This window comes from Dendropsophus ebraccatus, chromosome 15 (assembly GCF_027789765.1).
Source record: "Dendropsophus ebraccatus isolate aDenEbr1 chromosome 15, aDenEbr1.pat, whole genome shotgun sequence".
Taxonomy (NCBI): domain Eukaryota; kingdom Metazoa; phylum Chordata; class Amphibia; order Anura; family Hylidae; genus Dendropsophus; species Dendropsophus ebraccatus.
Window position 1 is genome coordinate 69,347,252 of NC_091468.1, and position 21,926 is coordinate 69,369,177.

Consider the following 21,926-nt stretch of genomic DNA (forward strand, 5'->3'; position numbering starts at 1 on the left):
TACGATGATTCCTGGTCTGAGCTTCTTAGTATATACTTCTTTTATGATGCAATCGTGTCTGAAAGTGTTTGCTACTTAAATAGCCACATCACTAGACATCAGCAAACCTTGAGCATGCTCGGGTTCATCCAAACACTTCACATTTGGATACCGGTGGCTGATGGGCTTGGATGCATTCTTAAAGGAGAAGTCTGGTGAAAATTTTTATTACAGTATTGTATTGACCCTTAAAAGTAATACAAATTACAATATACACTTATTATGGGAAATGCACATAAAGTCCTTTTTCTGCACTTACTACTGCATCAAGGCTTCACTTCCTTGATAACATGGTGATGTCACTTCCTTGATAACATGGTGATGTCACTTCCTGGATAACATGGTGATGTCACAACCTGACTCCCAGAGCTGTGCGGGCTGTGGCTGCTGGAGAGGATGATGGCAGGGGGACACTGAGGGACACCGGGCACTGGAGGGACACTGAGCATCGCTTTGCCATCATCCTCTCCAGCAGCCACAGCCCACACAGCTCTGGAAGTCAGGTTGTGACATTACCATGTTATCCAGGAAGTGACATCACCATGTTGTCCAGGAAGTGACATCACCATGTTGTCCAGAAAGTGACATCACCATGTTATCCAGGAAGTGACATCCCCATGTTATCCAGGAAGTGACATCACCATGTTATCCAGGAAATGACCTCACCATGTTATCCAGGAAGTGACATCACCATGTTATCCAGGAAGTGAGGTCTTGATGCAGTAGTAAGTGCAGGGAAAAAAGGACTTTATGTGCATTTCCCATAATAAGTGCATATTGGTGATTTGTATAACTTTTGGGGGCAATACAAAACTTAAATAAAAATTTTCGCTGGACTTCTCCTTTAAAGCATATAACTTCTTTGGCTACCAGTTATCGCATGCTAAATTTTTGGGTTCCCAGGTGTGCTCAAGGTTTGCTCATCGCTGCACATCACTGAGGTAGCAAAAGAAGATAAATGTAACCAAGGAGCACAATGAAGCAACAATGATAGTACCGTAGCTCACCTTAAAACATAACTTTTATTAGGTCTAAATTAAAGAGGTTATCCAGCGCTACAAAAACATGGCCACTTTTCCCCCTACTGTTGTCTCCAGTTCAGGTGCGGTTTGCAATTAAGCTCCATTTACTTCAATGGAACCGAATTTCAAAAACCCACCCAAACTGGAGACAACAGTAGGGGGAAAAGTGGCCATGTTTTTGTAGCGCTGGATAACATCTTTAAAATGCTTTGAACAAATAGAAAGATCCAAGGTAATAAATAATGAAGCCCAATCTGGTGTTAGAGAACTGTATGCAGCTGTCTGATGTATATAGTGACCATGGTGCCCAATACAAGAACGGCAGCACTTATCTCCGCTAATGTATGGTTAGTTTTTTTTTTTTTTGTTTTTTTTTGCATGTTTGGGAATTTTATCTCGTTGGGCCACAGTAGTGGTGATTTGTGTCTGGGAGTGAACGCCTCTTGTACTATGATCACTAAGTATGTCAGCATCTGCATAGACTGTGCTTTATGATTTATTGCTCTAACATAAGATTGTGCTTCTTGATTTATTACCTTGGACCTATATATTTGTTAAAAGCATGTTGAGAAATACATTTTATACCTAAAAAAGGGTCTGCTTCAACCTGAGCCCCAGTCGTGTAACCAGCAGTCACAATCTCACAAAGATGAGATCATAGTCGGTTTCTATAGTGATAAAAACATTGGAATAAGTAAAAGAAACAATCTTACTGTATGATCTGGTACTGGTATGGATGCGGCAAGTAGAGATGAGCGAACCGTCTGACTTTTTTGGTCTGACGGCATCGGCACTCTCTCGTCATGCCTGTGATCCCGGCTGCGTAGTTGCGCTCCCGCGAATATGCAGCCAGGATATTCCAGGGATTTCAACATCGATTCCCTGGAATATCCTGGCCGCATATTCCCGGAAGCGCAACTACGCGATCGGGATCACAGGCACGACGAGAGAGCGAACTGCTTTAAGACCAAAAGTCCAAACAGTTCGCTCATCTCTAGCAGCAAGTTCAAAGGCAAGGCAAAGCTGGACTTCATACAGAAGAGAAAACCGAATACGCATGTCCCCCAGGGGAGGAGACATTGGTGCACGGAGGGCACTGGGCCCGCCTCCAGTGCACCAACAGACTTAACTTGCATATTTAGAAAAGGAAGCAGATATCGAGACCCGAGTGGTGGTTTATAAACTAAACCGCACCACCGGAATCTGTGTCAGCATCCATCAGGTCATCTGAAAATAGTTATACTTTGCTTGAAGTGGTACACTTGCTTTAAATTGTAGCTGACATTTAAAACATTTTTGCAGAAATCAACAGTTCAAGTGTTTTTCAGAAACTCTGTAGTTGGTTTTATTAGGCAAAAGCCTGTATTGGAAAAACTGTTTTTCTACCCCCCCCCCCCCCTTCTTATCTGCTCATTATCAGGCAAAGTCTTTATTACAAAGGGACAAAGTGAATACGGGTTTGCTGAGTCCATTATAACCTATGGGGGTGGGGGCAAGGGGGATGAGTGAGCTGGGAGAGCAGAGAAGCAGCTGTACAGTTTGGAGACTGGGCACATAAATCACTGGATTCACAGGTCAGAAAGGTCAGTGCTTATCTGGGAGCTTGGGGAGAGAAGATTGCAGGACGTTGTGCTGTGTGGGCTGCCTTTTCTCCTCTCTGTGCTCCCTCATCTCCCTCGGCCCCTCCTTTCTCCATAGACCATAATGGACACAGAAATCCTGCTTCTACTGAAGTGAGGGGGGAGGTAGGAAAACAGCCTTGTCAGTACAGAAGGAAACTCTTCTGCTTAATAAAACCTATTAGAGTTTCTTGAAATTGCTTGTACTATTTATTTCTGAAAAATGACATTTAAATTACAGTTAAACTTTAAGGCTTGGTTAGCACACATTATGCCACCAGCCATTCTGTGACACAGACGGTACTGCAGTACCGGCCAGATGAACTTCATTTCTGTTGAATTAGGATGTGGGCTTCTTTGGGTGTAAAGTCGGGTGCGCCCACATCCCAGTTCACCATTGCACACAATATAAAGTTCGGCCAGAGCTGCACTTTACATTGCCTACGCAGTCAGACAATCCTGGCTGGAGTGTATACTATGTTTATACACTCCAGCTGGGGTTCCATTGAAATGAATGTAATGTATACTGTGTTATTTGGAATTTGCAACATTGGCCGTGATTAATTTAAAATATATGTTGTGTGAACATAGCCTAAATTTTTGACCAGAGCAGACACCATTATCTAGATGAATAGTTATATTGTTTCTTTTACTTATTCCATTGTTTACAAACACCATAGCGACTGTGATGTCATCTTTGTGAGATTGTGACTGCTGGTTACCACCCATCACCGGGGCTCCCACCTCCCTCAATGGGCACCACCACATTTTTATCCAGCTTTGAATGAAGACAAAATCAATACTGATTGTGGATGGGGGAATCAGGAAATCAATAGAGATTGTATTAGCCTTTATGTGCCCTTTTCTGTTATGTAAATGTCACATGAATAAATTACATGGAAAGCTATGAAAATATAGTTAGCGACCTGTCAAGTTAGAGTGCACGTCATCTGTTCTACAAGATTCCATTAATAATGAAGGAAAATGAGAGCTACAGAATTGTATATACAGCGCACGCCACGACGTCCCGGCCTCTTCTGAGCAAAGGTCATAGGGAAGTGTATGGATTGTGACTGTAAGCTCCGATTATTATTCCCACTGGGACGACCTTCTGCTTGGTGTTCCATATACCCCGTATATGCTGAATATTGGACGTTCCCTAGATACAACACAGGGATATATACAGCAGATTAAGCCGCTATGTAGACAATCCAGATTAATGACTGTTATATTTGGAATAGCGAGAACAGCCTATTAAAGCAATACAAGGATGTCATCAATCCTGAGCGGTGTAGGACTGTACCAGATCTGGGATACGTGCACTATATCGGTAATAGTGTGCGGACACCCTGCCTTACGGACAATAGTTAGTGATATATTACATAGTGCCCCATTGGTTTTGTGGCCATTTATGAGATGGTTGAATATATATGACATCATGTGTCTAGGAGTAATGGACCAACTCGGATTCTGCCCCAATGCGTATATGATTATTACTAAGGCTCATGAACACAAATAACACTCATAGGGGAACATTTACCATATGGCGCAGAGGGTCCATAACAAATGCTCTTGTACCAGTGATGCAGGGAGCGGGCGGATTGAAGGGTGCGGCCGCACACGCAGTTGGCATGGTCTCCCCATGTACCGCATTTAACAATTTCTGTCAGCACTTTTCCTGCTTCTGGGGTGCTGACATTGTGAGGAAGGTGTGTGTGTTAGTATTTGTGTTACCTTTATTCTTCTGGTAGCTGCTGTACTTTTTCCACAATCTGATCCGTAACTTGCGGCACAAGTGTCATGGTGCCGCGTTCGTGCCGCACTTCATCCCGCCTCCCAACTACTTCCTCCTCCCAGCTTCACCTGAATATTCATTGCAGGCTGGCTCCGGAACTGACTGGAACCGTGCATGGGAACTGGCCACAGACATCCCGCACCAACGCCAGTCTGTTCATGCTTGATCTACCTAGTTTTACATTCGCTTTAATTTTAGCCTCTTTCTTCCTCCATAGCTTGTTGCCTAGATTCCTGACCTCCGCTCTCAAATATTAGAGCAGTGGCCGGGCTGAGAGGCCAGACAGGTGGTTGGGACCTCGGGGAGATTAAAGCATGGATTTACTCCCCTCTCTAGTCTCCTACTGAGGTCTCACATGTCTCTAGGGCTTAAATTGTCCCTGAAGAAATGTATAACCCTAGTGGGAGACACAGCAGAGTCAAGCTAAACCCGGAAGTGACCCAGGACACAGCAGTGCCAATCTGAACTATCCACAGGTGGAAATAACCTTAGTGGAATATTTTTTTTTGTTCTTTGTATAACTATATGTTTTTATTATTATGGGCACTTGGTTGTATCGGCACCTCTATTTACAGGAGCCGGGACTCCTGTCGTAATGACAGGAGTCACCATTCTGATTTGTATTTTCCACTCAAAAACAAAAATATCTTGGTCTTGAGCAGGCCAGTTCTGTACTGCGCCAAGCAGGAGACAAATGCCACCTTGCCCCTCTTTGCTGCCACCAACATTTATGTGTGTGTGTGGGGGGGGGGGTTGTCCAACCCTGTAGCCCAACGCAGCAGCCTCTCTATTGCAAGGGACACTCCCTCTGTACACACACCTCCTAATGAGCAGAAATGAAGGTTACTGACCTGTTAGAGTTATACTATCCTTAGGGTGGCCTCACACTGGCATAAAATCCTGGAAAAATGCCAATAAAAACACCAGCGGCCAGATGTTACCTAGAAGTCAATGGAAGTTTATGATCGGCCTTACACACGGGTTTTTCTCTCCTCTACGGCGTTTGTGAGTTTTTTTGGCGGTTTTTCCAAAATGCGTGGCATTTTTCTCTCATAGACTTGAATAGGATTGTTCTGGTTGTCTCAACAACGCCATTGCTGTGTGTATGGCATTTTCTTTTCTGGCGTTTTTGCCACCTTTTGTGGTTCAGCAGCTAGGTCATGTGATGGCAGAGGGAAAAAAGTTCAGCACACAAACACCTAAACCACAAAAAGATCATTCACACAAAGTTAAAAAAAAACAATGAAAAAAAATGGCCAAAAAATCGTACATGCACAAAAAAAAAAACCATACACCATGCGCCACATTGGTGGGTTTTTTTTCTGGTGTTTTTGTTTGTTTGGGGTTTTATTTGCCTGAAAAACAAACAAAAAGTGTGTGGGAGGGCAGCCTTAGGGGTTCATTAGGACACGGTGTGAAGACAAAGATAGACAAAGAAACTGATAAGAAAATATCATTCCAAAGGCAAAAACAGATCCTTTTTATGTTGCCAGGTTTCCTAAGAGAGAACTTTCTATTACCCATCACATTCCCCAGAGACTTCCCCGGTTCCTCCTTCGCTCTGTATGACTTCTGCAGAAATCCTGATATTGACTCTTTTCAGTTTTTAGTCTATAAATGGCCGCCTTAGTTTCCTGCTATGAATGGTCTGTCTGTTTTGCTTTCTCAACTTGCTGGCAAAAGCCGTTTCATTGCCCTGAAATGGACGCGTGATTTGTCCGTTCACATCGCCGTTCACTGTAAGATTAATTTTTGATTTCCCAAGGTGTAACTCCAGTGTCTCTAATCTCTCTAAAATCGCTAATCCCCTCCGACTATTTTTCTTTTTGGCATACTCGACTTTCTCGCGTTCTCTCAGCTTGTTGTAATAACAATTATTATTATAGCCTGGAAATTCTTTTTAACGTAGGTAAAATAATTTCCTCCACTTTTAAGCTGTTTATATCATGAGGATGTATACAATTTGTGCTGCCTTGAACTACCGTATTTTTTCAATGTCAGGCTGGGTTCACACTACGTTTTTAAATCAATTTTTGCAAAAAAAATAAAAAAAATGGATGGAAAAGACGGATGCATTTTTTGTGTGCGTCTGTTTTGAGCAGTTTTTCCATTGACTTCCATTATGAAAAAAGGATTAAAACGCACAAAATCTGGGTCGATCACATATGTGTCTACATTTACACTTAGGGGACACAGACAGTTTTCATTTTTGCGCTTTCGTTTTTTCATGTATATAAGGCCATAGCGCTTGCATTTTCCACCTAGAGACCCAGATGAGCCCTGATTTGCACCACTTAATTGTACTTTGCAATGGCAGATGGCAATGGCCTAAAATATGCTGTGTAAAACCAGAAAAAAATTATATGTGTGGTGAAATTGGAAAAAATAAACAAACAATTTTTTTATTTTGGGGGGGAATTTGTTTTTACGCCATTCACTCTAGGGTAAAACTGACTTGTTATACATGTTACTCAAGTTGTTACGATTACAATGATATGTAACGTGTATAACTTTTATTTTATTTGAGGGTTTTTAAAAATTTAAACCTTTTAATAAAAATATATATGTTCCTTAAAATTGCTGTATTCCCAGGCTTATAGCTCCTTTGGTCTATGGGTCTGTGTGAGGTGCCTTCTTTGCGTATAGTTTAATCACTTTTTAATACAATTTTTCTAGATCTGATGAGAGCAAAAATGCGCAATTTTGCACTTTTTGATTTTTTTTTTACAGCACTGACCCCAGCCGGCTTCAGGTGCGGGGATTGCCCCTCTGTGATCGCGTTGCGCAGGGGTGGGGTGGTGGGGGCGCTAGTAGTCGCGGTCGTGGCTGTTTTTTTCTTTTTTATAAATCAATGGAAAAACAGCTCAAAACAGACACAGAAATGCAGCTGTTTTTCTATCGATTTAAAAAAAAAAAAACTAAAAAAAACCCCCAGTGTAAACCCGTCTATAATGATTTAAAATGCCGTCCAACCACATTACCCCTGTTCTTCGTCTTAAGTTGCCCTTAATGGGTCTGTTCTTCTTCTTTTGTGTTAAGACATTAGATCTGGAACATACTGTTTAGGTGCCACATTGCCTGGTTACAAACACTACATAAACATTCACAGGAACATAAGATGTCTCAGCGGTGAGGCAATCCATTCTAACATTGCTAAGGTCAAGCAAACGTATGATTCAGTCCGTAGCTGCCGCTGCAGGATGTATCTGTGTGCACTTAGAATGGGGTTTTATCTATTACATTGAGATTTGAGGGTGTTGTGGCCTTAAATGGCATCAAGAAACTAAGAATTATAAAAAATTCATTGTACAGTATGAAAATAGGATCTTGTAATCTTAAAAGGAACCAAACTTTTTCATTGTGTTTGTATTTAAAATTAAACTGTGAAAATTTTGACATTTTTTGAAAATAATGCATATATTAACCCTTAGTTGCAAGGACAAATTTCACAACTTTTGGCAAACAGATCTAATCAATATAAATTTGAATAAAAAATAAATAAATTATAATTGATTTTTTTTAATTAAAAAAAATTTACATGTGTGTGTATATATATATATATATATATATATATATATATATATATATATAATTATATTATTATCTCATAGGTGTTAAAGGGGTAATTCACACAAAAATGTTTTAAATCAACTGGTGCCAGAAATTTGTAATTTACTTCTATTTAAATACCTCAAGTCTTCCAGTACTTATCACCTGCTTATGTCCTGCAGGAAGTGGTGTATTCTCTCCAGTCTGACACAGTGCTCTCTGCTGCCACCTCTGTCCATGTCAGGAACTGTCCAGAGCAGGAGAGGTTTTCTATGGGGATTTGCTGCTGCTCTGGACAGTTCCTGACACGGACAGAGGTGGCAGCAGAGAGCGCTGTGTCACACTGGAAAGAATACACCTCTTCCTGCAGTACATACAGCAGCTGATGAGTACTGGAAGACTGGAGATTTTTTAATAGAAGTAAATTACAAATCTCCAGCACTTTCTTGCACCAGTAGATTAAAAAAAAAACAAAAAAAACTTTAATGTGTTTCAGGAACAGGGAACAATGTTTCATTTACAACTCCACAGTAGCATTTATATTGTGTGGGTATATTTTCTTTCTAAACATTTAAAAATCATTAGCTGCTGTTAATGGAGCTAGTCACTAAATGTGCCAATTAATAAATCTCTGGCTCTAAGCTTGACCAGGCCACTCGGCTTTACGGCATCTTCTTAACAAGCTCCAGTCTGTAAACCTAGAGGAACTTGGTTGCCCCCATTGAACAGGTCCCCTTTCTCTGCGCTAATTAAGAAAACCTTCTGTCCGTCCTCTCCTTGCTGAATGGAGCCAGTATACACACTGAGAAAGGCCTGAAAAATTGCAGGAGACTGTGAGCCACGTGTGATACTTGGCTCCTTTTCCGCTGCTGGCACTGGGTGTTTTATGATCTTCTGCAGCAATTTGCTGAACGCTATAGACTTTATTTATTGAATGTTTCTTTTCCTTCAGGTCAAAACCCACTAATCCCAGATTTGCTTTGCTTGTTTTTACAGCTGACCTGTAACAGCTTTACCATCAGCGACGGAGAGATGCAGGACGTTGGTGTTGGCCTCTATCCCAGGTAATGCATAGACTGCCTTATTCATAGTGACTAAATTATTATTTTAATTTTTTAGCAGGGTTTATCAGAACTAAACGACTTCCACTGTTAAAGTAGAAGGAAACAAGAATTTTTTTAATTTTTATTTTTTTCTCATTTGTTTTTTGAATGCCTCATTACCAGCTGCAGAAATTATTTATGTAGTCTCAAACTGATGGCTTTTTGTTTGAGTTTACCATGTGGTTCTCACTAAGGATAGAGAGAAGTTGAAGGGAAGACTAGGAGGCCTCGTTTATATTTCATGCGGCCTAGTCCTGCAGTAATCTAAGCCGTGCAACCGAGAAAGAGATTTTCATTAGAACTAAATTCTATTCTAAAATTTTTCACAGCGGGAATTTTGATTCAATTGTTCCTACGACTCACTTACATGGCCAGTAATGCTGAGTGTCAAAATGGTAAGGCTGGGTTCACACTGCGTTTTTTTCTGTCTAACGGATGTGTGTTTACACACAGTATTTTTGGTCAGTATTTTGCAACCAAAACCAAGACTAAGTTTAAAACACAGACAGGCTATGTTTCCGCTTTGGGGCTGCGGTCACACTACGTATATTTCAGTCAGTATTGCAACCAAAACCAGGAGTGGATTAAAAACACAGAAAGGCTCTGTTCACGCAATGTTGAAATTGAGTGGATGGCCGCCATATACCAGTAAATAACGGCCATTATTTCAATATAACAGCCATTGTTCTAAAATAACAGCAAATATTTGCCATTAAATGGCGGCCATCCACTCAATTTTATCATTGTGTGAACAGATCCTTTCTGTGTTTTTAAACCACTCCTGGTTTTGGTTGCAATACTGACTGAAATATACATATACTGACTGAAATATACGTAGTGTGAACGCAGCCTGGGAACGTATCAGGGAATGTGGCCATCTGGTAACATACAATCATGGCCAAAAGTTTTGGGAATGACACAAATCTTATATTTTCCCATGATCTGCTGCCCTCTGGTTTTTCTGTGTTTGTCAGATGTTTTTATCACATACAGAAATATAATTGCAATCATATTATGAGTAACAGAAGCTTATACTGACAGTTAGATGAGTTACTGCAGCAAGTCTATAATATTTGCATTGTTGTCCCTTCTTCAGGACCTCTGCAATTCTCCCCGGCTGCTCTCACACACCTTCATGACCAAATCCTGACTGATAGCCGTCCATTCTTGCACAATCACTGCTTGCATTTTGTCAGAATTTGTTGGTTTTTGTTTGTCCACCCGTCTCTTGATTATTGACCACAAGTTCAAAATGGGATTAATATCTGGGGAGTTTCCCGTCCATGTACCCAAAATCTCTATGTTTTATTCCCTGAGCCATTTAGTTATCACCTTTGCTTTATGGCAAGATGCTCCATCATGCTGGAAAAGGCATTGTTGGTGGTCAAACTGCTCTCGGACGGTTGGGAGAAGTTGCTCTTGGAGGACATTCTGGTCCCATTCTTTATTCATGGCAGTGTTTTTAGGCAAGACTGTGAGAGAGCCAATTCCTTTGCCGGTCACAGTTGGCATGAGACAAGACTGGTGGTAGCGCTCACCTTGTCTTCTCCCAATAAGCTGTTTTCCAGATGTCCCAAACAATCGGAAAGGGGATTCATCAGAGACAATGACTTTCCCCCAGTCCTCAGCAGTCTACTCCCTTTACCTTTTACAGAATATCAGTCTGTCCCTTTTTTCTGGAGAGAAGTGGCTTCTTTGCTGTCCTCCTTGAGACCAGGCCTTGCTCCAAGAGTCTCCGCAGTCTCACAGTGCACAGTACATATGCCCTCACACCTGCCTGCTGCCATTCCTGAGCAAGCTCTGCACTGCTGGTAGCCCCATCCTGCAGCTGAAACACTTTTAAGAGACTGTCCTGGCGCTTGCCGGTCTTTCTTGGGCGCCCTGGAGCCTTTTTGGCAACAATGGAACCTCTCTCCTTGAAGTTCTTGATGATGCGATAGATTAATGACTGAGGTGCAATCTTTCTAGCTGCGATACTCTTCCCTGTCAGGATATTTTTGTGCAGTGCAATGATGACTGCACGTGTTTCTTTAGAGATAACCGTGGTTAACAGAAAAGAAACAATGATGCCAAGCACCAGCCTCCTTTTAAAGTGTCCAGTGGTGTCGTTCTTATTTAATCATGACAGATTGATCTCCATCCCTGTCCGCATCAACACCCACACCTGTGTTAATGGAGCAATCACTGAAACAATGTTAGCTGGTCCTTGTAAGGCAGGGCTGCAATGATGTTGAAATGTGTTTTGGGGGATAAAGTTTATTTTCTAGGCAAATATGGACTTTGCAATTAATTGCTGTTAAGCTGATCACTCTTTATAACATCCTGGAGTATATGCAAATTGCCATTTTAAAAACTGAAGCAGTAGACTTTGTAAAAATTTATATTTGTATCATTCTCAAAACTTTTGGCCATGACTGTAGACAGCTGTTAATAATGATCATGATCATTATAAAGGGCCTTTTACGCGGGTTGACTATTGTGCAAAAAAAAAAATCGTTCAGATTTAAAGCGACACTCTACCCCCAAACCACTTGTACCTTCAGATAGCTGCTTTTAATCCAAGATCTGTCCTGGGGTTTGTTCGGTAGGTGATGCCGTTATTGCCCTAAAAAACAACCTTTTAAACTTGCAGCCCTGGGTCAAATTGGCGTCGCCTAAAGTGTGTGTGCCCAAACCTTGCACCGCCTCTCTGTCATTAGGAATCCCCTAGGCAGGATTTTTCCTATTCATCACTTTTGTGAGGACTGCCCAGGTACCTTAATGATCCAACACATGTACCGTGTTCACACAGGTGATGAATAGGAAAAATCTTGCCTGGGGCATTCCTAATGATGGTGGGGAGGGTGGGAAGGAGTGACAGAACAGTCTTGCGGCTCTGGGAAGGTGAAGGGGGGGGGGGTCGGAGGTACCATACGTCACAATAAAGTACAATATGTCACGAAAAAACATTCTCAAAATCGCTAGTATATGTTAAGGCATCACGGAGACAGTGAGACAGATTTGGAAAACTGAGCGCAGTCATTAAAGTATTAAGGTATTTAAAAATTTCCAGTCTTCCAGTACTTATCAGCTGCTGTATGTTCCGCAGGAAGTGGTGTATTCTTTGCAGTCTGACACAGTGCTCTCCGCTGCCACCTCTGTCCATGTCAGGAACTGTCCAGAGCTGGAAGGTTTTCTATGGGGATTTTCTGCTGCTCTGGACAGTTCCTGACATGGACAGAGGTGGCAGCAGAGAGCACTGTGTTAGACAGGAAAGAATACACCACTTCCTGCAGGACATACAGCATCTGATAAGTACCGGAAGACTGGAGATTTTTAAATAGAAGTAATTTACAAATCTATATAACTTTCAGACTCCAGTTAGTTTGTAAGAAAAAATAATTTTGCCGGAGTTCCCCTTTAACACCATTGATCAGTTAGCCATTCCCCATTTCCAGCAACAATATTAATCAGATTATTTCACAGGAAACTCTATAGATATAATCAGGTAACAAATTGTTAATCTTTCCTATTTTCAGCATGTCCCTTTTAAATCACTGCTGTGACCCAAACTGTGTGATCGTCTTTGAAGGAACGCGCCTGCACCTCCGCACAGTCAGGGAAATCCCACAGAGGGAAGAGGTACGTTAATGAACTTGTCCTCCCTTCTGTGATAGACACCTGGCCCTCCATCCATTTACATTCCTTACCGCTGCCTCATCCCGCAGTCTGGAGAGACCATCAGTCGCTGCTCATATCTCTCCCAGTGCATCATAGTGTGTCTACCTGCTGCGGGAGGGTCTGTGTCATCTCCGTCTGTAAATCACCTGGAGTCCTGATAAATGGCGGCACTCCGGACAGGTTCATATTTCACTTTTATTTTTAACATTTGAAAAAACATTTGTAGCCCAGACAGCAGGGTGGGCTGATGGTGCTGAGTGTATCTGTACTGCAGATGCTTCTTATACACTAAATCTTCCAGACTGTGGGAATTCACGGCCTTAATGGGGTCTTATAAATTGTGCTCATCTGCTTTTCTCTTTTGCATTGTTGTCAGATTATTTGTTCTGGAGTAAAATCTGCGTCCTGTAGAAGAGCAGGCAAAAGTATGATGTTCCCTGCTCAACGGTAGAGTTATTATTATTTACAAGTCTGGGATTTGGTAGCTCCCATGACCATTGTGCAGAAGACCTCTTAAAGGGGAACTCTCAGCAGGTTAGACAACGCTAACCTGCTGATATGTTCTTATTGTGCACGGAGCACCGAGGATGATGGTGTGTCTCTTTATAGTATGTCTCTTACCTTCATCCTCGGCATTGTTCCCGTTCCCACCCACCTCCAGAGCACCAATCCATGCCAAGACGGCCCACCACTTCTAATAATTATCAGTAGAGTGGGCCGATTCAGTACTCTAGGGGCAGAAGCCCCGCCCCCAGCACCCAAAACGGCCTTACCGAACATAGGATTACACTACAAATTGCACAGGAACAGTGCTGAGGATGAAGGTAACACACATACCTTCATCCTCGGCGTCCCACACACTATAGGGAGATAAGAGTGGGTTACAGTCGTCTAAACTGCTGATAGTTCCCCTTTAAAGCATAGTTGTTCAACCTAGAAGGTATATGCCATGAGCCTGGGTGGTACATGTGGGGGCCCAGCCTTCGCCTATGTGCAGCTAGTGCTGATATAAGGCTTACCATAGCGTTCCAACTAACAGGGTTAGCAACAAAAAGTCTAGTGAAATGACCGCCATGATCAATACTTAATAATACCAATGTGGGAGCAATGGGTGAAATAACGAAAACCTTTCTTATGAATCTTTTAGGGTAGCTTCACACGTACCGTATCACAGCTGATTTTCTGCTGCAGATCTGCAGCAGATTTGACTAAATAAATGAACACAGCATCAAATCTGCTGTGGATCTGCGGTTTGCTGATCATATCATTTACCGCCCCTCTCCTGCGTAAGTTATAGAGGTTTTCTTTGGGGATTTTGCTACTACTCTGGATAGTTCCTGACATGGACAGAGGTGGCAGCAGAGAGCACTGTGTCAGACTGGAGAGAATACACCACTTCCTGCAGGACATACAGCAGCTGATAAGTACTGGAAGACTGGAAAAACTTTTATTAGAAGAAATGTAAAAATCTGTGTAATTTTCTGACACCAGTTGATCTGAAAGAAAAAAAATCAAAAGTTAGGCCTGGCAGGGAAGAACAGAAAAAAAAAGTTTGACATCATTTATGTAAAATTCAAGACAAAACTGCACAAAAGTTTATAGAAATGAATGGTAAAAAACAAAAAACAGTGAGGAATAAAAGTGATGTGACTTTTGGAAACTGCATGTGGTAGAAATGAAAAGAAAATAAATCAAAGAGGCAGAATGGACAAACCAACCAGCCCTGCAGATTAGCCGCTATTCCGCTACTCGCTTATTAAACATAATTATAATTTACTTCTCAAAACTTCTCAATAGAACAGTATGTATCCTGTAAAGATGGTTACTGTAGGTTTCTTTAGGAGTTTGTTCAGACATTCACCATATTACTGGAGCGCGATGGCAGCGAGCGGGTAAGCGCAGGGGGGGGGGGGGGGCACGGGGAGGTGCGGGGGGTTGCCTAGGTGATTGCTAGATCGCCCGGGCAGCCCATAGAGGATAGCAGCAGTCTGCTGCCTCCTATTCCACGGAGCAACGGTTGCAGACCGCTGCTATGTAAGTCGTTTGTCTTTCAACATGTTGAAAGATATAAACGACCACAACGATCAGCCGACATCGTTTATGTCTGCTTGTTGTTGCCTTCTATTACACGTGACGATTATTGGCTGATATCTGCCAAATACGGCCGATAATCGTTCCATGTATTAGGGCCCTAAGACAAGAGGTTAGCAGAATATGTAGCCACCAAGGGGGAGGCAGCCTGCACACCACTACTGCTGATCATACAGAATGGCGATCGTTCTAAAGCAAAGTACCGATGTCTGGAAGTGCACGGCTCGTCTCTCCTTCACTGTCAATCAAATCTGACTCTAACCCTTTGCTACATTACAGTCTATAAAGTTGGGCAGTACGGTGTCACTCCCGAGATGAGTTTGTCTTTGATAGAGAGATTTTGCAGCTTCATACAACGTAAGCAGTTAGAGCCTTATACACTTATAACGCCTCCAGAGAGTTGGAGAAGTGGTGCCAAGCTATACTACTATACTGGGGCCATCTACCAAAGGTAGACCACACAGGATGGGGCCAGCTCCTTAAGGGAGACTATACTGGGAGTCATCTTCTTAAAGAGGGACTACACTGAGGCCATTTACCAAAGGGGGGACTACACAGAAGGGGGCCATATATTATTGGGGGACCTATACAGGGGGCATCTACTATGGGAGGACCTACACTGGGGCCATCTACTATAGGGGGAATAACACTGGAGCCATCTACCACAGTGGGAACTACACAGGAGGGAGCCATCTACTAAAGGGGGGACTATACTGGTGATCATCTACTGAAGGGGAGAATACACTAGGGGCCATGTACTGAAAGGAGGATTACACTAGGGCCATCTACTATAGGGGGACCTATACAGGTGGGCATCTACTATAGTAGTCTCTACACAGGGGGCCATCTACTATAGGAAGGACCTATAAATGGTGGCATCTACTACAGGAGGGGGTCATCTACTATAGAGGGACCTACTATTGAGTCTCTACACAAGGGGCTATCTACTATAGGAGGACATACACAGGGGCATCTACTATAGGAGTCTACACAGGGGGCCCCTACTATAGGGGAACTACACAAAGGCTGTCTACTATAGAAGGGCCTACACAGTGGCTATCTATTATAGGAGGACCTACAAAGGGGGCCATTTACTATAGGGGACCCAAGGTACATTTAATCTGCCCCTCCATATGCCCCAACTACTGTTGTTTGGGATAAACACAAAGTAGATCAAATAAATTCTTAAACCTACTTTGAAAGGAATGAACCTCGCTGTAACGCTGCATATTCTCCTTATGGGTAGATGCTTTTATTAGTATTACATGTGTTTAATTCGCTGTAAACAGCAACATAGCTCAGGAACGTAACCACATCAAACACGCCAACCATGAAACTGCCATAAAGCTCTCTGGGTCTGGAACTAGCCGGTATGCATGTGACGCCTGCTTATACTCACAATGTGGCCTTTGTCTTTCGGTTTTTATTGTCTGAGTGAGTGCATGCACTGATCGACCATACTTCATTATAGCCAAACCAGAAGCAACGAGTTATAGCACAATATTTTTACCAATACAAGAAAAAAACATTATGTGGTTGTCATTATTATACGTGAGTTTTGGTGCGATTTTTACATGCGAATTTTGATTTTCACATGAAAATCATGTGAAAATCAAAACGCGCATGTAAAAAACGCAGCGTTAAAAACGGAGTGATACGGTACGTGTAAAGGCACCCTGAGGGGTATTTATTGTTGAGCCTGATAGCTGTGATTTTTTTTTTTTCCCTAATATTTTTATTGGATTTTTCTAATTTTATCAATAATAATACAGTTACATATCAAAGGAAGAAATAAATAGGATACAATAAAGTAAGTTTGAAAACAATTTTGCTATAAAGAACAATAGAATCTTAAGAACAAAAATTAGTGCTCTACAGGATAGAAAGAAATATAGATAAAGAATCTCTATCTATATCATAAAAATCAAAGTCTGTCTGTCCTTCTGTCTGTCCTTCTGTCTGTCCTCTATAGACTTCCAAACGCCTGAACCGTTTGACCCCAAATTTGGCACACAGATACATTGGTGCCCGGGAAGGTTATTGCAAAGGTCCTGTCCCCGCCAGATGTACAGGAGGGAAGGGGGAGGGGGAAGAGCGGCGCCCCATAGAGATGAATGGGAAAATCTCCTCACTGCAAACACAGGTGATATAATTAGATGCAGCAGACACGGCAGTTGGAGCCTTAGCAACCAATAGGATTACTGCTTTCATTTTCACAGGGAGCAATGGTTGCTAGGGAAGCTGCCTCACAACATCCACAGTAATAACTGGTAGACCCCTACTCCATCTATACAGTACATGTATACAGGACCCCCTACTCCATCTATACAGTACATGTATATACAGGACCCCTTACTCCATCTATACAGTACATGTATATACAGGACCCCCTACTCCATCTATACAGTACATGTATATACAGAACCTCCTACTCCATCTATACAGTACATGTATATACAGGGCCCCCTACTCCATCTATACAGGACATGTATATACAGGACCCCCTACTCCATCTATACAGTACATGTATATACAGGACCCCCTACTCCATCTATACATTACATGTATATACAGGACCCCCTACTCCATCTATACAGTACATGTATACAGGACCCCCTACTCCATCTATACAGTACATGTATATACAGGACCCCCTACTCCATCTATACAGTACATGTATACAGGACCCCCTACTCCATCTATACAGTATATGTATATACAGGACCCCCTACTCCATCTATACAGTACATGTATATACAGGACCCCCTACTCCATCTATACAGTACATGTATATACAGGACCCCCTACTCCATCTATACAGTACATGTATATACAGGACCCCCTTCTCCATCTATACAGTACATGTATATACAGGACCCCCTACTCCATCTATACAGTATATGTATATACAGGACCCCCTACTCCATCTATACAGTACATGTATATACAGCACCCCCTACTCCATCTATACAGTACATGTATACAGGACCCCCTACTCCATCTATACAGTACATGTATATACAGGACCCCTACTCCATCTATACAGTACATGTATATACAGGACCCCCTACTCCATCTATACAGTACATGTATACAGGACCCCCTACTCCATCTATACAGTACATGTATATACAGGACCCCCTACTCCATCTATACAGTACATGTATATACAGGACCCCCTACTCCATCTATACAGTACATGTATATACAGGATCCCCTACTCCATCTATACAGTACATGTATATACAGGACCCCCTACTCCATCTATACATTACATGTATATACAGGACCCCCTACTCCATCCTAACAGTACATGTATATACAGGACCCCCTGCTCCATCTATACAGTACATGTATATACAGGACCCCCTACTCCATCTATACATTACATGTATATACAGGACCCCCTACTCCATCCTAACAGTACATGTATATACAGGACCCCCTACTCCATCTATACAGTACATGTATATACAGGACCCCCTACTCCATCTATACAGTACATGTATATACAGGACCCCCTACTCCATCTATACAGTACATGTATATACAGGACCCCCTACTCCATCTATACATTACATGTATTTACAGGACCCCCTACTCCATCTATACATTACATGTATATACAGGACCCCCTACTCCATCTATACAGTACATGTATATACAGGACCCCCTACTCCATCTATACAGTACATGTATACAGGACCCCCTACTCCATCTATACAGTACATGTATATACAGGACCCCCTACTCCATCTATACAGTACATGTATATACAGGACCCCCTACTCCATCTATACAGTACATGTATATACAGGACCCCCTACTCCATCTATACATTACATGTATATACAGGACCCCCTACTCCATCCTAACAGTACATGTATATACAGGGCCCCCTACTCCATCTATACAGTACATGTATATACAGCACCCCCTACTCCATCTATACAGTACATGTATATACAGGACCCCCTACTCCAACTATACAGTACATGTATACAGGGCCCCCTACTCCATCTATACAGTACATGTATATACAGGACCTCCTACTCCATCTATACAGTACATGTATATACAGGACCCCCTACTCCATCTATACAGTACATGTATATACAGGACCCCCTACTCCATCTATACAGTACATGTATATACAGGACCCCCTACTCCATCTATACAGTACATGTATATACAGGACCCCCTACTCCATCTATACAGTACATGTATATACAGGACCCCCTACTCCATCTATACATTACATGTATATACAGGACCCCCTACTCCATCCTAACAGTACATGTATATACAGGACCCCCTACTCCATCTATACAGTACATGTATATACAGGACCCCCTACTCCATCTATACATTACATGTATATACAGGACCCCCTACTCCATCCTAACAGTACATGTATATACAGGACCCCCTACTCCATCTATACAGTACATGTATATACAGGACCCCCTACTCCATCTATACAGTACATGTATATACAGGACCCCCTACTCCATCTATACAGTACATGTATATACAGGACCCCCTACTCCATCTATACATTACATGTATTTACAGGACCCCCTACTCCATCTATACATTACATGTATATACAGGACCCCCTACTCCATCTATACAGTACATGTATATACAGGACCCCCTACTCCATCTATACAGTACATGTATACAGGACCCCCTACTCCATCTATACAGTACATGTATATACAGGACCCCCTACTCCATCTATACAGTACATGTATATACAGGACCCCCTACTCCATCTATACAGTACATGTATATACCGGACCCCCTACTCCATCTATACATTACATGTATATACAGGACCCCCTACTCCATCCTAACAGTACATGTATATACAGGGCCCCCTACTCCATCTATACAGTACATGTATATACAGCACCCCCTACTCCATCTATACAGTACATGTATATACAGGACCCCCTACTCCAACTATACAGTACATGTATACAGGGCCCCCTACTCCATCTATACAGTACATGTATATACAGGACCTCCTACTCCATCTATACAGTACATGTATATACAGGACCCCCTACTCCATCTATACAGTACATGTATATACAGGACCCCCTACTCCATCTATACAGTACAAGTATATACAGGACCCCCTACTCCATCTATACAGTACATGTATATACAGGACCCCCTACTCCATCTATACAGTACATGTATATACAGGGCACTACATGTATACAGGACCACCTACTCCAGGGGTGGGGAACCTTTTCCATGTCGAGGGCCGGTCGGGCATTAATAAAATCATTCGAGGGCCGCATACCGTGTGCGGCAGTTAGTAGCGTGGGTTTGCAGCACCCAGGGCAAGGCAAAGTATTGTTCCCCTAGTTCCCCTGCTATTGTAGTTAACCCCCCCAGTGATGCCCCTTGTAGTCTAGTTAACCCCCAAGTCATGTCCCTGGTAGCCTAGTTAACCCCCCCAGTGATGCCTCTGGTAGGCCTAGTTAACCCCCATCAGTCATGTCCCAGGTAGCCTAGTTAACCCCCATCAGTCATGTCCCAGGTGGCCTAGTTAACCCCCATCAGTCATGTCCCAGGTGGCCTAGTTAACCCCCATCAGTCATGTCCCAGGTGGCCTAGTTAACCCCCATCAGGCATGTCCCTGGTGGCCTAGTTAACCCCCATCAGGCATGTCACTGGTGGCCTAGTTAACCCCCATCAGGCATGTCCCTGGTGGCCTAGTTAACCCCCACCAGGCATGTCCCTGGTGGCCTAGTTAACCCCCATCAGGCATGTCCCTGGTGGACTAGTTAACCCCCATCAGGCATGTCCCTGGTGGCCTATTTAACCCTCCATCAGGCATGTCCCTGGTGGCCTAGTTAACCCCCATCAGGCATGTCCCTGGTGGCCTAGTTAACCCCCACCAGGCATGTCCCTGGTGGCCTATTTAACCCTCCATAAGGCATGTCCCTGGTGGCCTAGTTAACCCCCAAATAAAAAAAATAAACATCCCATTCACCTTACCTCCGTTCCCACGCTGCCCATGTCCTCTTCTGTCCCAGGTCCTCTTCTGTCCCAGGTCCTCTGTGCCGGTTGTTCTTCTGCAGGCGCGAGCGATGACGTCATTTCAGGAAACTGAAGACACGCGCCGCTCTGCTGGGGAAGAAGCCGGCATAGACAGCATCCTCCTGTGTCCGGCAGCTGTCACAGACACCGGAGGATGCTGTGTATGCCGGCTCCTTCCTCCTCCAGAGCGGCGCGCATCACAGGGGAGCTGCGGGCCGCGGGCCACATCCGCAGGCCGGAGTTTCTCCACCCCTGCCCTACTCCATCTATACAGTACATGTATACAGGACCCCCTACTCCATCCATACAGTACATGTATATACAGGGCACAACAGGTATACAAAACTGTGACTGGGTAACACTGCTACACCAGACCTGACCAATACCGCCATACAGTGCTGGATAACACTGTCATACCAGACCTGACCAATACCGCTATACTGTGCTGGATAACACTGTCATACCAGACCTGACCAATACCGCCATACTGTGACTGGATAACACCTCCATACCAGACCTGACCAATACCGCCATACTGTGACTGGATAACACCGCCACACCAGACCTGACCAATACCGCCATACTGTGACTGGATAACACTGCCACACCAGACCTGACCAATACCGCCATACTGTGACTGGATAACACTGCCACACCAGACCTGACCAATACCACCATACTGTGACTGGATAACACTGTCATACCAGACCTGACCAATACCGCCATACTGTGAATGGATAACACCGCCACACCAGACCTGACCAATACCTCTATACTGTGCTGCATAACACTGTCATACCAGACCTGACCAATACCGCCATACTGTGACTGGATAACACTGCCAGACCTGACCAATACCGCCATACTGTGACTGGATAACACCTCCATACCAGACCTGACCAATACCGCCATACTGTGACTGGATAACACCTCCATACCAGACCTGACCAATACCGCCATACTGTGACTGGGTAACACCACCACACCA

At 43.2% G+C, this 21,926-nt stretch overlaps 1 protein-coding gene across 5 annotated transcripts in view; it reads left to right on the top strand.

Annotated features, from left to right (window-relative positions):
• The window catches only part of SMYD3 (SET and MYND domain containing 3), a 321,585-nt gene that overhangs the window by 187,594 nt on the left and 112,065 nt on the right, over nt 1-21,926 (top strand). For all 5 annotated transcript variants that reach the window (XR_011360226.1, XM_069954265.1, XM_069954263.1 and 2 more), the window contains exons 6-7: nt 9,021-9,088; nt 12,646-12,748. Coding sequence is in view for 4 of the 5 variants with exons in the window: in XM_069954265.1 (XP_069810366.1) it covers nt 9,021-9,088; nt 12,646-12,748 (171 nt within the window). In the remaining variant the exon portion in view is untranslated. The remainder of the gene's footprint in view (nt 1-9,020; nt 9,089-12,645; nt 12,749-21,926) is intronic.